Source organism: Manacus candei, unplaced genomic scaffold, assembly GCF_025592945.1.
Source record: "Manacus candei isolate 608988 ecotype Guabito, Panama unplaced genomic scaffold, ASM2559294v1 h1tg000187l, whole genome shotgun sequence".
Classification (NCBI taxonomy): domain Eukaryota; kingdom Metazoa; phylum Chordata; class Aves; order Passeriformes; family Pipridae; genus Manacus; species Manacus candei.
The window spans coordinates 81,732-93,766 of record NW_026138235.1 but is presented as its reverse complement, the minus strand read 5'-3'; the positions used below and the strand labels follow the sequence as shown (position 1 = coordinate 93,766).

Here is a 12,035-nt window from a genome sequence, read left to right as displayed (position 1 = left end):
TCCCTCCCACCTCGGGAATCCTTTGGCATCCTCCTGGAATTCCCGGAGCCTCCTCCCGCTCCGGCCCCTCCGGCTCCAGCTCCGACCCCCCCCCGTGTTTGTACTTCCCCCCCCCTCGTGTCCCCCCTCCTCGTGTCCCCCCCGTGTCCCCCCCCCGTCACCGCTGGCACCTCGCCCCTCCCCCCCCGCATGTGTCCCCCCCGCGCCGCCGCCGCCGCTAACGAGCAATCAATTAATGAATTAATTCATTAATAAACCGCCGCCGCCACCACGGCCACGCCCCGGGACCTGGGGGGGGAATTTGGGGGGGCCGGACCCCCATGGCCTGGGAATGGCGGGTGGGACCCCGGGGGGTGAACCCACGGGGGGGGGGGCTGAAAACGGGGGGTGGGGGCTGAACCCCCCCAGCACCCAATGGGGGTCCCGGGCCCCCCCAGCACCAAAAGGGGGTCCTGACCCACCCCCAGCACCCAAAGGGGGTCTTGACCCATCCCCTAACACACAAAGGGGGTCCTGACCCACCCCCAGCACCCAAAGGGGGTCTTGACCCATCCCCTAACACAAAGGGGGTCCTGACTCACCCACAGCACCCAATGGGGGTCCCGCTCCCCCCAACACCAAAAGGTGGTCCTGACCCACCCTCAGCACCCAAAGGGGGTCCTGACCCACCCCCAGTACCCAACGGGTGTCCCGGTCCCCCCCAGCACCTACTGGGGGTCTTGGCCCCCCCCAACATCCAAAGGGGGTCCTGACCCACCCCCAGCACCCAGTGGGGGTCCTGACCCACTCCCAGCACCCAACGGGTGTCCCAGTCCCCCCCAGCACCAAAAAGGGGTCCTGACCCCCCCCCAGCACCCAATGGGGGTCCTGACCCACCCACAGCACCAAAAGAGGGTCCTGACCCACCCCCAGCACCCGAGTGTTCTGGTCCCCCCCAGCACCCAGTAGGGGTCCTGGTCCCCCCCCAGCACCTACTGGGGGTCTTGGCCCCCCCAGCATCCGAAGGGGGTCCTGACCCACCCCCAGCACCCGAGTTTTCTGGTCCCCCCCAGCACCCAGTAGGGGTCCTGGTCCCCCCCCAGCACCTACTGGGGGTCTTGGCCCCCCCAGCATCCGAAGGGGGTCCTGACCCACCCCCAGCACCCAACGGGTGTCCCGGTCCCCCCCCAGCACCCACAGAGGGTCCTGGCACCCCCCCAGCACCCAAAGGGGGTCCCACCCCCCCGACGCGACCCAAGGAGGAGGCGGGGGGGGAAAGGATCCCTTTAATTCCGGCTGGGGGGGTCCCCGTGCCCCCCAAATCCCCCCCCCCCGTGTCCGTGGGTCACACGTGGGTCACACGTGCCAAGTGCACAGTCGGGTGTCCCCCCCTGTGTCCGTGTGTCCCCCCCCCGTGCCCGTGTGGGGACCCCCAGGTGACCCCCCCCGATGTCCCCCAGCCTCGGGGGGGGGGTGTGACAGCGGGGTGGCCCTGGGGACATCCCGGGGGTGGCAGTGAAGGGGGGGGGGGCTGTGCAGTGTCCCCGGGGGTGGCACTGAGGGGGTGGGGTCTGCTCGGTGTCCCCGGTGTCCCCTACCCCGGGGGTGGCACTGAGGGGGGGACACACGGGATGTCACCTGCCCCGGGGGTGGCACCGAGGGGGTGGGGTCTGCTCGGTGTCCCCGGTGTCCCCTGCCCTGGGAGTGGCACTGAGGGGGGGGACACACAGGGTGTCACCTGCCTTGGCGACCTTCGAGGTGGCCGAGGAGGGGCAGGGACGTGTCACTTGTCCTGGGGACCCGGGGGTGGCACTGAGGGGGTGGGGTCTGCTCGGTGTCCCCGGTGTCCCCTGCCCGGTGTCCCCAGTGTCATCTGCCCTGAGGGGTGGCAGTGAGGGGGTGGGGTTTGCCCGGTGTCCCCGGTGTCCCCTGCCCTGGGGGGTGGCAGTGAGAGGGTGGGGTCTGCTCGGTGTCCTCGGTGTCACCTGCCCCGGGGGTGGCACTGAGGGGGTGGGGGGTCTGCTCAGTGCCCTCGGTGTCCTCGGTGTCCCCTGCCCTGGAGGTGGCACTGAGGTGGGGACACACAGGGTGTCACCTGCCCTGGGGGGTGGCACTGAGGGGTTGGGGTCTGCTCGGTGTCCCCGGTGTCCCCTACCCCGGGGGGTGACAGTGAGGGGGGGGACACACAGGGTGTCACCTGCCCTGAGGTCCCCGGGGGTGGCAGTGAGGGGGTGGGGTCTGCTCAGTGTCCCCTGTCCGGTGTCCCCTGCCCTGGAGGGTGACAGTGAGGGGGGACACACAGGGTGTCACCTGCCCTGGGGACCTTCGAGGTGGCCGAGGACGGGCAGGGACGTGTCACTTGTCCTGGGGACCCCGGGGGGGTGGCAGTGCAGGGGGTGGGATCTGTTCGGTGTCCCCAGTGTCCCCTACCCCGGGGGTGGCAGTGAGAGGGTGGGATCTGCTGGATGTCCCCTGTGTCCCCTGCCCTGGGGTGGCGGTGAGGGGGGGGACACACGGGGTGTCACCTGCCCTGAGGTCCTCGGGGGTGGCACTGAGGGGGTGGGGTCTGTTCGGTGTCCCCTGTCCGGTGTCACTGGTGTCCCCTGCCCTGAGGGGGTGGCACTGAGGGGGTGGGGTCTGCTCAGTGTCCCCAGTGCCACCTGCCCTGGGGGGTGGCCGTGAGGGGGTGGGGACACACAGGGTGTCACCTGCCCTGAAGTCCTCGGGGGTGGCAGTGAGGGTGGGGTGGGGTCTGCTCGGTGTCCCCGGTGTCCCCTGCCCTGGGGGGTGGCAGTGAGGGTGGGGTGGGGTCTGCTCGGTGTCCCCGTGTCCCCTGCCCTGGGGGGTGGCAGTGAGAGGGTGGGGTCTGCTCGGTGTCCCCGGTGTCCCCTGCCCGGTGTCCCCAGGGGGAGGGGAGGGGACAGGCTCGTCCTTGTCCCCAAACCGCCCCCCAGGGTGGGGGGGGAGGGGCCCTGCCCGTGGTAGTAAAAAAAAAAACAACAACCCCCCCCAAAAAAACCCCCAAACGATCCTGGGCGGCCCCGAAACCTTTAGAAAACGGAATAAAAAACGTCTCCGGCGGCGTCCGGGCCCCGCGGCCACCCCTGGGGACAAGGGACACGCGCTGGGGACATCGCCACCCCCCCCGGCCCTGCCCCGGCCACCCCCTGTCCCCCCGGCCCCGGCCACCCCCTGCCCCCCCGGCACCGTCCCCTGTCCCCGTCCCCTCTGGGACACAGCCAGGGACAGCCCAGGGACAGCCCAGGGACAGCCCAGGGTCCCAGTGCAGCGTCCCAGTATCCCCAGTGCCATCTCCCAGTGCCCCCCCAGTGTCCCAGTGCGGCGTGCCAGTACCCCAGTGCCCCCCAAGTGCCCCAGTGCAGCATCCCAGTATCCCCAGTGCCCCCCAGTGTCCCAGTGCAGCGTCCCAGTACCCCCAGTGCCATCTCCCAGTGCCCCACAGTGTCCCAGTGCAGCCTCCCAGTACCCCCAGTGCCCCCCAAGTGTCCCAGTGTGGCGTCCCAGTACCCCCAGTGCCATCTCCCAGTGCCCCCCAGTGTCCCAGTGCAGAGTCCCAGTTTCCCCCAGTGCCCCCCCAAGTGTCCCAGTGCAGTGTCCCCAGTGTTCCCCAGTGCCCCAGTACCATCTCCCAGTGCCCCCCACCAAGTGTCCCAGTACAGTGTCCCAGTATTCCCCAGTGCCCCAGTACCATCTCCAGTGCCCTCCTCGTACTCCAGTGCAGTGCACCAGTGCCCTCCCAGTGCCCCCCCAGGTATTTCAATGCCCTCCCAGTGCCCCCCAGTGCCCCCCAATGCCCCCAGTGCAGTGTCCCAGTATTCCTCAGTGCCCCAGAACCATCTCCCAGTGCCCCCCCCATGTCCCAGCGCCCTCCCAATACCCCCCCCGGGGTATTTCGGTGCCCCCCCAGTGCCTCCCCATGTCCCAGTGCAGTGTCCCAGCTCCCTCAGTGCCCCAGTACCATCTCCCAGTGCCCTCCTCGTACTCCAGTGCAGTGTCCCAGTATTCCCCAGTGCCCCGGTACCATCTCCCAGTGCCCCCCCCATGTCCCAGTGCGGCGTCCCAGTACCCCCAGTGCCCCCCAGTGCCCCAGTGCAGCGTCCCAGTACCCCCAGTGCCATCTCCCAGTGCCCCCCATGTCCCAGTGCCCCCCCCCCGGTATTTCAGTGCCCCCCCAGTGCCCCCCAGTGCCCCCAGGCCGCACCTACTGGCCGCTGGCCGCTCCCTGGGGCTCTATATGGGCGTCCACACGACGGGTCCCGTCACGGGGGGTCTCGGCCTTGGGGGTCCCGGCCTTGGGGGTCCCGGCCTTGGGGGTCCCCGCTCTGGGGGTCCCACCCCTGGGGGTGCCGGCCCTGGGTGTCCCATCACCAGGGGTCCCTGTGGGTGCCAGGGGGGGACACGGGGTGACCTCAGGCACCCCCCAACCCCCCCCAAACCCTCCCCCCGAGCCCCCCAAACTCACGCTGGCTGGGTGGGTGCGTGGCCAGGGGACAGACCCCGCCGGGGCCGTGGCTGTGCGCGGTGTCCCCGTGGTGGCAGCGCCCGGGGGGCACCTCCCCCTGCTCCTCCCGCTCTTCCTCCTCCTCCTCCTCCTCCTCCTCCTCCTCCTCCTCCTCCTCGCCCTGCGCCCGCTTGCACAGGTGATGCTCCACCATCATCTGCAGCTCTGCCGGGCAGGGAGCGGCGCTGGGGGGGCGCGGGGGGGGCCCTGGTGACCGTCCCCGCGCTCCCGGGGACACCAATGGGTGGCCCCATGGCCCTGCTGGTGGCACTTGTCACCCCTGGTCCAAGGCCACCGAGGGGTGGTGGCATGGAGGGGTGGTGCCAGGGGGACGTGGGGGGGCCCTGGTGACCGTCCCCACGCTCCTGGTGACACCAATGGGTGGCCCCGTGGCCCTGCCGGTGGCATTTGCCATCCCCAGTCCAAGACCAGCACAGGGTGGTGGCATCGAGCCACGACGGGGGGGGACCCTGGTGACCGTCCCCGCACTCCCGGGGACACCACTTGGTGGCCCCGTGGCCCTGCCGGTGGCATTTGCCACCCCCGGTCCAAGGCCACCGCGGGGTGGTGGCATCGAGCCACGACGGGGGGGGGCCCTGGTGACCGTCCCCACGCTCCCGGTGACACCACTCGGTGGCCCCAGGGCCACCCCTGCTCCAAGGCCACTGTGGGGGTGGTGGCATCGAGCCACCCATGCCCTGTGGTGTCAGGGTGACTGTCACCCCCGGTGCCCCCCCGTGTCCCCCCTGTGTCTGCCCCTGTCCTCCTGTGTCCCCCCGTGTCCCCCCCGTCCCCCTCTGTCCGTCCCTGTCCCCCTGTGTCCCCCCCCGTGTCCTTCCCGTGTCCCCCCCTATGTCCCCCCGTGTCCCTCCCTGTCCCCCTGTCCCTCCCGTGCCCCCCCCATGTCCCTCCCTGTCCCCCCTGTCCCCCTGTCCCCCCGTGTCCCCCCCATCCCCCCCGTGTCCCCCGTCCCCCCCCCTCGTGTCCCCCCCGTACCTTTCATGGTGGGGGTGGTGCGGGAAACCTTCTTCCTCTGCCGGGGGGACATGGACAGACCCGACTGGGGGGGGGAAAGTGTGTGAGGGGGGGACCCCCGGGGTACCCCACGGCTCCGGGGGGTCCCCACCCCCCATCTTTGGGGGGTCCCCACAGCCCCCCCCATCTTTGGGGGGTCCCCACAGCCCCCCCCCCGTACCTTGAGCAGGGGGTTGGGCAGCCGGTCCTCGTCGATCTCTGGGGGGGCAAGAGGGGGGGGCAAGAGGTCAGTGAGAGGGGGTCCTGGGGGGGTCTGGGGTCCCTCCTGCACCCCCCGACGGGGATCTGCCCCCACCGGGGCTGGTTGTCACCCGGGGGGGGTGTTGGGTGACAGTGACTGTGCCCCCTCCCCCCCAGCATTGCCACAGGGTCCTGGGGGGGGGTCTGAGCTTGGGGGGGCCCTGAGTGTGATTTGGGGGGTCCTTGAGGGTGTCAGGGGGTCCCTGAGCATTTGTGGGGGTTCCCTCAGAATCAAGTAGGGGTCCCTGAGTGTGTGTGGGGGCCTCTGAGTATCATGTGGGGGGGGTCTCTGAGCAGTCAGGGGGTCCCTGAGCATCATTTAGGGGGTCCCTGAGCATGTGGGGGGTCCCTGGGTATCATTTAGGGGGGCCCCAAGCATGTGGGGGGGTCCTTGAGTGTCATGTGGGGGGTCCCTGACCGTGCCAGGGGGTCCGTGAGCATCATTTAGGGGGTCCTTGAACATGAGGGGGTGTCCCTAAATGCCATATGGGGGCTCCCTGAGCATGTGGGGGGGTCTCTGGGTGTCATTTAGGGGGTCCCTGAGCATGGCAGGGGGTCTCTGAGTATTATGTGGGGAGTCCCTGAGCATCTGGGGGGGTCCCTAAGTATCATTTAGGGGATCCCTGGGCATGTGGGGGGGTCCCTAAGTGCCATATGGGGGCTCCCTGAGCATGTGGGGGGGGTCCCTGAGTGTCATTTAGGGGCTCCCTGAGCATGTGGGGGGGTCCCTGAGTGCCATATGGGGGCTCCCTGAGCATGTGGGAGGGTCCCTGAGTGTCATGTGGGGGGTCCCAGAGCGCGCTGGGGGGTCCCTGGGTGGGCTGGACCCGGGGGGGGGACACGCGGTGACCCCCCCGAGGACCCACCTGGGGACGACTGGTCGCTGCTCAGGACCAGGTTGGCGGGGGTCGGGCGGCGCCTCCGGATCTGGGGAGGGGAGCGGGGGGGGTGGAGGGAGGCACAGGAGACAATGAGGACCCCCAGCTGCCCCCCAAGCCCCCCCGCGCCCCCCGGAGCCGCCCTGTCCCCCCCTGTCCCCCCCTGTCCCCCCCTGTCCCCCCCTGTCCCCTGGGCAGGGCGGTGGCCCCGCGACCGGACACACGCGGCTTTGCCATCAGCGCCAAACCCCGGCCCGGGAGCTAATTACGGCCCGCGGCTAATTACGGCCCGGCCCCGGGAAGCGCGCGGGGACATCGCGCGCGGGGCCATCGCGCGTGGGGACACGGGCGGGCCCGGCCCTTCCTCCGCGGGCCCGCTGTCCTTGGCCAAGGTCACCCGGCCCCAAATCCGCGCCTTTTGGGGGGGGGGGGGGGTTCGTGGCCCCCCCAAGGGTCCGGTGGCCGCGGGGGGGCCGGCGGGGCCGGCGGGGGGGCCACGCCTGACCCCGCGCCCCCTTTCCCCGCTGACCCAGTAACTGAGTTACCGCGGGAAAAAAAACCCACAAAAACCTGGATTTCCCAGCGAGGATTCCCTAATGAGGCGGGAACGCCTAATGAGATGCTGATGAGATGCTAATGAGGCGGCAGAGCGGCCGGGCGGGCGGGGGGAGCCCCCCCCCCCCCCCTCCGCACCTCCCCACCTCCCCGGCCCCAGCCCACCCCCCCCCCCCCCTCCCCCGACCCCCCTCGGCGCATCCTCTCGTGTCGGCCCCGTTGCCATGGAAACGCGCGATCTGGATATTAAACGGAGATTAGAGGAACCGGGAAGCGCCGGGAATCGCCCCGGCCCCGCCGGGGACCCACAGAGGAGCCCCCTCACCCCCACTTTGGGGTCGGGGTCCAACCGCCCCCCCAAACCCCCCCCCCCGATACCCCCGCGGCGGGTCGGGGTCTCCCCAGGGCCGGGTCCAACCCCCCCCCCCCGGGATGGACCCCGGGAAGTCGGAGCCCCCCCGGGACATTCCGCCCCCCCCCCCCCCGGAGGGAGCGGGGCAGGGCTGGTCCCTCCCTCCCCCCCCCAGAGCGACCCCCGGCGCGGGGAGGGGGTGGGGACACCCCGGTGTCACCCGCTCAAGGTCACCCAGGTGGAGCCCCGAGCTGAGCCCCCCCGAGCGGGAGGGGCGTCCCGGCGATGGCGGGGCTGGTCCTCCCCCTCCAGCCCGCCATCCCTCCATCCCCCTTCATCCCTCCATCCCTGCCTCCATCCCTCCATCCCTGCCTTCATCCCTGCCTTCATCCCTCCATCCCTCTATCCCTCCATCCCTCCATCCCTCCATCCCTCCATCCCCCATCCCTCCGTCCCCCTCCCTCCGTCCCCCTTCATCCCTCCATCCCTCCATCCCTCCATTCCCCCATCCCTGCCTCCATCCCTCCATCCCTGCCTTCATCCCTCCATCCCTCCGTCCCCCCATCCCTGCCTTCATCCCTCCATCCCTGCCTTCATCCCTCCGTCCCTCCAGCCCTCCATCCCTCCATTCTTGCCTCCATCCCTGCCTTCATCCTTCCATCCCTCCGTCCCTCCCTCCCTCCCTCCCTCCCTCCCTCCCGGCTCGGCCGGCGCCGCGCGCTCCTGCCGGGGCTATTTTTAGATCAATCTCCAGCACCATCGATTAAGGAGAGTGGCGGGATCCGGGATGGGAACGGGAACGGGAATCAGGGGATGGGAACGGGAATCAGGGGATGGGAACGGGAACGGGAATCAGGGGATGGGAACGGGAATCAGGGGATGGGAACGGGAACGGGAATCAGGGGATGGGAACGGGATCCGGGATGGGAACGGGAATCAGGGGACGGGAACAGGATCCGGGATGGGAACGGGAATCAGGGGATGGGAACGGGATCCGGGATGGGAACGGGAACGGGAATCAGGGGATGGGAACGGGAATCAGGGGATGGGAACGGGATCAGGGATGGGAACGGGATCCGGGATGGGAACGGGAATCAGGGGATGGGAACGGATCAGGGATGGGAACGGGATCCGGGATGGGAACGGGAATCAGGGGATGGGAACGGGATCAGGGATGGGAACGGGATCCGGGATGGGAACGGGAATCAGGGGATGGGAACGGGATCCGGGATGGGAACGGGATCAGGACCAGGGACCAGAACTGGACCAAGGGCGGGAATGGGATCAGAGATGGGATCGGGATCAGGGAGTGGGATCAGGGCTGGGATCGGGATCAGGGAGTGGGATCAGGACTGGGAATGGGCTGGATCCAGCTCATCTCAGCAGGACGGAGCAAACACCCCCGGCCCGGGTGCTCCCCCAGCCTCGGGGACACACTCGGGGGGGGGTTTGGGGGGTTGGGGACACGGGCAGAGGGGCAGGACAGAGCCCCGGGCCAGGCCTGGCACCCGGGGGGGAACCGGGGGGACACCCGGGGGGAACCGGGGCACGGGGGGGGCTCAGCAGAAATGGGGGCTAAGGAGCTGCGGGACCCTGTGGGGACACGGGGGACCCTGTGGGGACATGGGGGACTCCTTGGGAACATGGGGGACACTGTGGGGACACGGGGGACTCTGTGGGGACATGGGGGGATGCTGTGGGGACACGGGGGACTCTGTGGGGACACAGGAGACTCCTTGGGGACACAGGGGATGCTGTGGGGACATGGGGGACTCGTTGGGGACCCGGGGGACCCTGTGGGAACATGGGGGACTCTGTGGGGACACGGGGGACTCATTGGGGACACGAGATGCTGTGGGGACACGGGGGACTCATTGGGGACACGGGGGACTCTGTGGGGACACGAGATGCTGTGGAGACACAGGGGATGCTGTGGGGACATGGGAGACCCTGTGGGGACACAGGGGAATCTGTGGGGACTTGGGGGACTCGTTGGGGACACGGGGGACACTGTGGGGACACAGTAAATGCTGTGGGGGACACGGGGGATGCTGTGGGGACACGGGGGACTCTATGGGGACACAGGAGACTCGTTGGGGACACGGGGCACCCTATGGGGACATGAGGGACTCGTTGGGGACACATGGGACCCTGTGGGACACGGGGGACCCTGTGGGGACAAGGTCCTTAGGGAGGGTGGGGCTGGACAGGTTTGGGGCCCACCCTGCAGGACACGGGGACGCCGTGGGGACACCGGGCAAGGGGCTGGCACGGCCGAGCCCCCCTGTCCCCACCCAGGGACACCCCAAAAAGGGGGTTGGCACCCGCGGGGAGGGGACATCGGCATTGCCACCTCCTGCCACCCGCGGGGCTGGTGGCACCCCCGAGCTGGGGGGCTCTGAACCCCCTCTGGGAGGGGAAACTGAGGCAGGGCTGGATGGGGGACACCCCCCCCCAGGGCAGGGTCGTACCCGAGCCCCCCGGCAGGCTGGGGTGGGAGGTGGGATGTGGGGGCTCCGTGTTGGGGGTCTTATGCCCCCCACCCAGCAGCCCCCCAGCTCTTACCCTCATACCTGGGGACCCCCAGCTCTCACCCTCACTCCCAGAGACCCCCCCCAGATCTCACCACTGCTCCCAGAGACCCCCAGCTCTCACCCTCACTCCCGGGGACCCCCAGATCTCACCCTCACTCCTGGGGACCCACAGTTCTCACCCTCACTCCCAGGGACCCCCAGATCTCACCACTGCTCCCAGAGACCCCAGCTCTCACCCTCACTCCCGGGGATCCCCAGTTCTCACCCTCACTCCTGGGGATCCCCAGCTCTCACCACTGCTCCGGGGGACCCCCAGCTCTCACCCTCACTCCTGGGGACCCCCAGATCTCATCATTGCTCCCAGAGACCCCAGCTCTCACCCTCACTCCTGGGGATCCCCAGCTCTCACCACTGCTCCGGGGGACCCCCAGCTCTCACCCTCACTCCTGGGGACCCCCAGATCTCATCATTGCTCCCAGAGACCCCCAGCTCTCACCCTCACTCCCGGGGACCCCCAGCTCTCACCACTGCTCCGGGGGACTCCCAGCTCTCCCCCTCACTCCTGGGGACCCCAACCTTTCCCCCGTGTTCCCGGGGAGCCCCAGCTCTCCCTCTGCCCGTGGTGAGACCCCCCCAGTGGCACCGAGCCGGGTGGTGGCCCCAGCAGGTGTTCGGTGACAGTGTGACACCCGCCCCCGCCCCGCTGGCACACGGAGGGGCCTGGCCCACCTCCCACAGGGACCCCCAGCCGGGGGGACACGGCCGGGACCCCCGGCTGGAGCCCCCTCAGCCCCCCACGGTGGCCCGGGGGGTCCCTCAGCCCCCAGGGCCGGGGGGCACGGCGGGGAGCGGGGTGGGGTGGGCAGGGAGGGGGTCCGGGTGCCCGGGGGGGGGTCCCCAGCCGTGTCCCCGCTCTGGGCCACCCCGTCCCCGGGGTTTCCCTTCTGGGACCCCCTCCGGCGGGAGTGGGGGGTCCGGCAAGGGCCCGAGGGGTCGGGGGGTGCCCGGGGGGGGCCGCGCAGCCCGGGGTGGCCCCGGTGGGGTCGCGCTGAGCCCGCACATGGCCCCGCCACCGCCACCGCGGGACCCCCCGATCCCACCCCCGGAGCTCCGGGGAGCAGCGGGGGCGGCTCCGCGGGGGGTGTCCCCGGGGAGGGGGGGCTGCACCCCCCCGACCGCCGTCCCCGCGTCACCCCCGGCCCGGCCCGGCCCCCCCCGCCCCGCTGCCCCCGCCCCCGGCCCCCCGTGCCCCCCCACCCCGCTGCCCCCGCCGTGCCCGCAGCGTCCCGAACCCCCCCCGGCGCGGCCCCGGAGCCCCCCCGGTGCCCCCGCGGTGCCCCCCCCCGGGGTCCCCCCCGGTCCCTCCGGTCCCCCCCGACCTGCTCGGCCGCCTCCGGGTCGAGGTGCGGCTCCAGCAGCGGGACCGTGAACTGGATCTTGCGGGGGCTGTTGGGCTCCATCGCGGGCGGCGGCGGCTCCGGCGGCTCCGGCGGCTCCGAGCGGCCACGCCCCGGCCACGCCCCGGGACACGCCCATTGCAGGCCACGCCCTCGGTCACGCCCCTCCCCGCCACCCGCGCGCGGAGGGACGGGCGGTGGGACACGGGGATGGACAGCGGGACACGGGGATGGACAGCGGGACACGGGACAGAGACCGGGACAGACACGGGGACAGACACGGGGACAGACACGGGGACACGGGGACAGACACAGGGACACGGGGACAGACACAGGGACACAGGGACAGACACAGGGACAGACACGGGGTCACGGGGACAGACACAGGGACACGGGGACAGACACAGGGACAGACACAGGGACACGGGGACAGACACAGGGACACAGGGACAGACACAGGGACAGACACGGGGTCACGGGGACAGACACAGGGACACGGGGACAGACACAGGGACAGACACAGGGACACGGGGACAGACATAG

General features: G+C 70.6%; 1 protein-coding gene across 1 annotated transcript; it reads right to left on the bottom strand.

Moving 5' to 3' along the window:
- Positions 1–2,982: 2,982 nt before the first annotated feature.
- On the bottom strand, positions 2,983–11,579 carry PPP1R1A (protein phosphatase 1 regulatory inhibitor subunit 1A). Its single transcript, XM_051774125.1, has 7 exons — positions 11,475–11,579; positions 6,643–6,703; positions 5,697–5,734; positions 5,498–5,561; positions 4,463–4,666; positions 4,202–4,377; positions 2,983–3,083 (listed from the first exon to the last, which is right to left on the bottom strand). The coding sequence occupies exons 1-6, from the start codon at positions 11,553–11,555 to the stop codon at positions 4,202–4,204; spliced, it is 624 nt and encodes a 207-aa protein (XP_051630085.1). The 5' UTR covers positions 11,556–11,579; the 3' UTR covers positions 2,983–3,083.
- Between the last annotated feature and the right edge of the window lie 456 nt (positions 11,580–12,035).

Bases quoted from the DNA above. Each gene is read 5' to 3' on its own strand.
- PPP1R1A (XM_051774125.1), bottom strand. From the start codon at position 11,555: ATGGAGCCCAACAGCCCCCGCAAGATCCAGTTCACGGTCCCGCTGCTG. The intron at 6,704-11,474 runs GTCGGGGGGGAC...TCCCCTCCCCAG, and splicing joins ACCCGGAGGCGGCCGAGCAG to ATCCGGAGGCGCCGCCCGAC. The intron at 4,667-5,497 runs GTACGGGGGGGA...CCTGCCCGGCAG, and splicing joins CACCACCCCCACCATGAAAG to AGCTGCAGATGATGGTGGAG.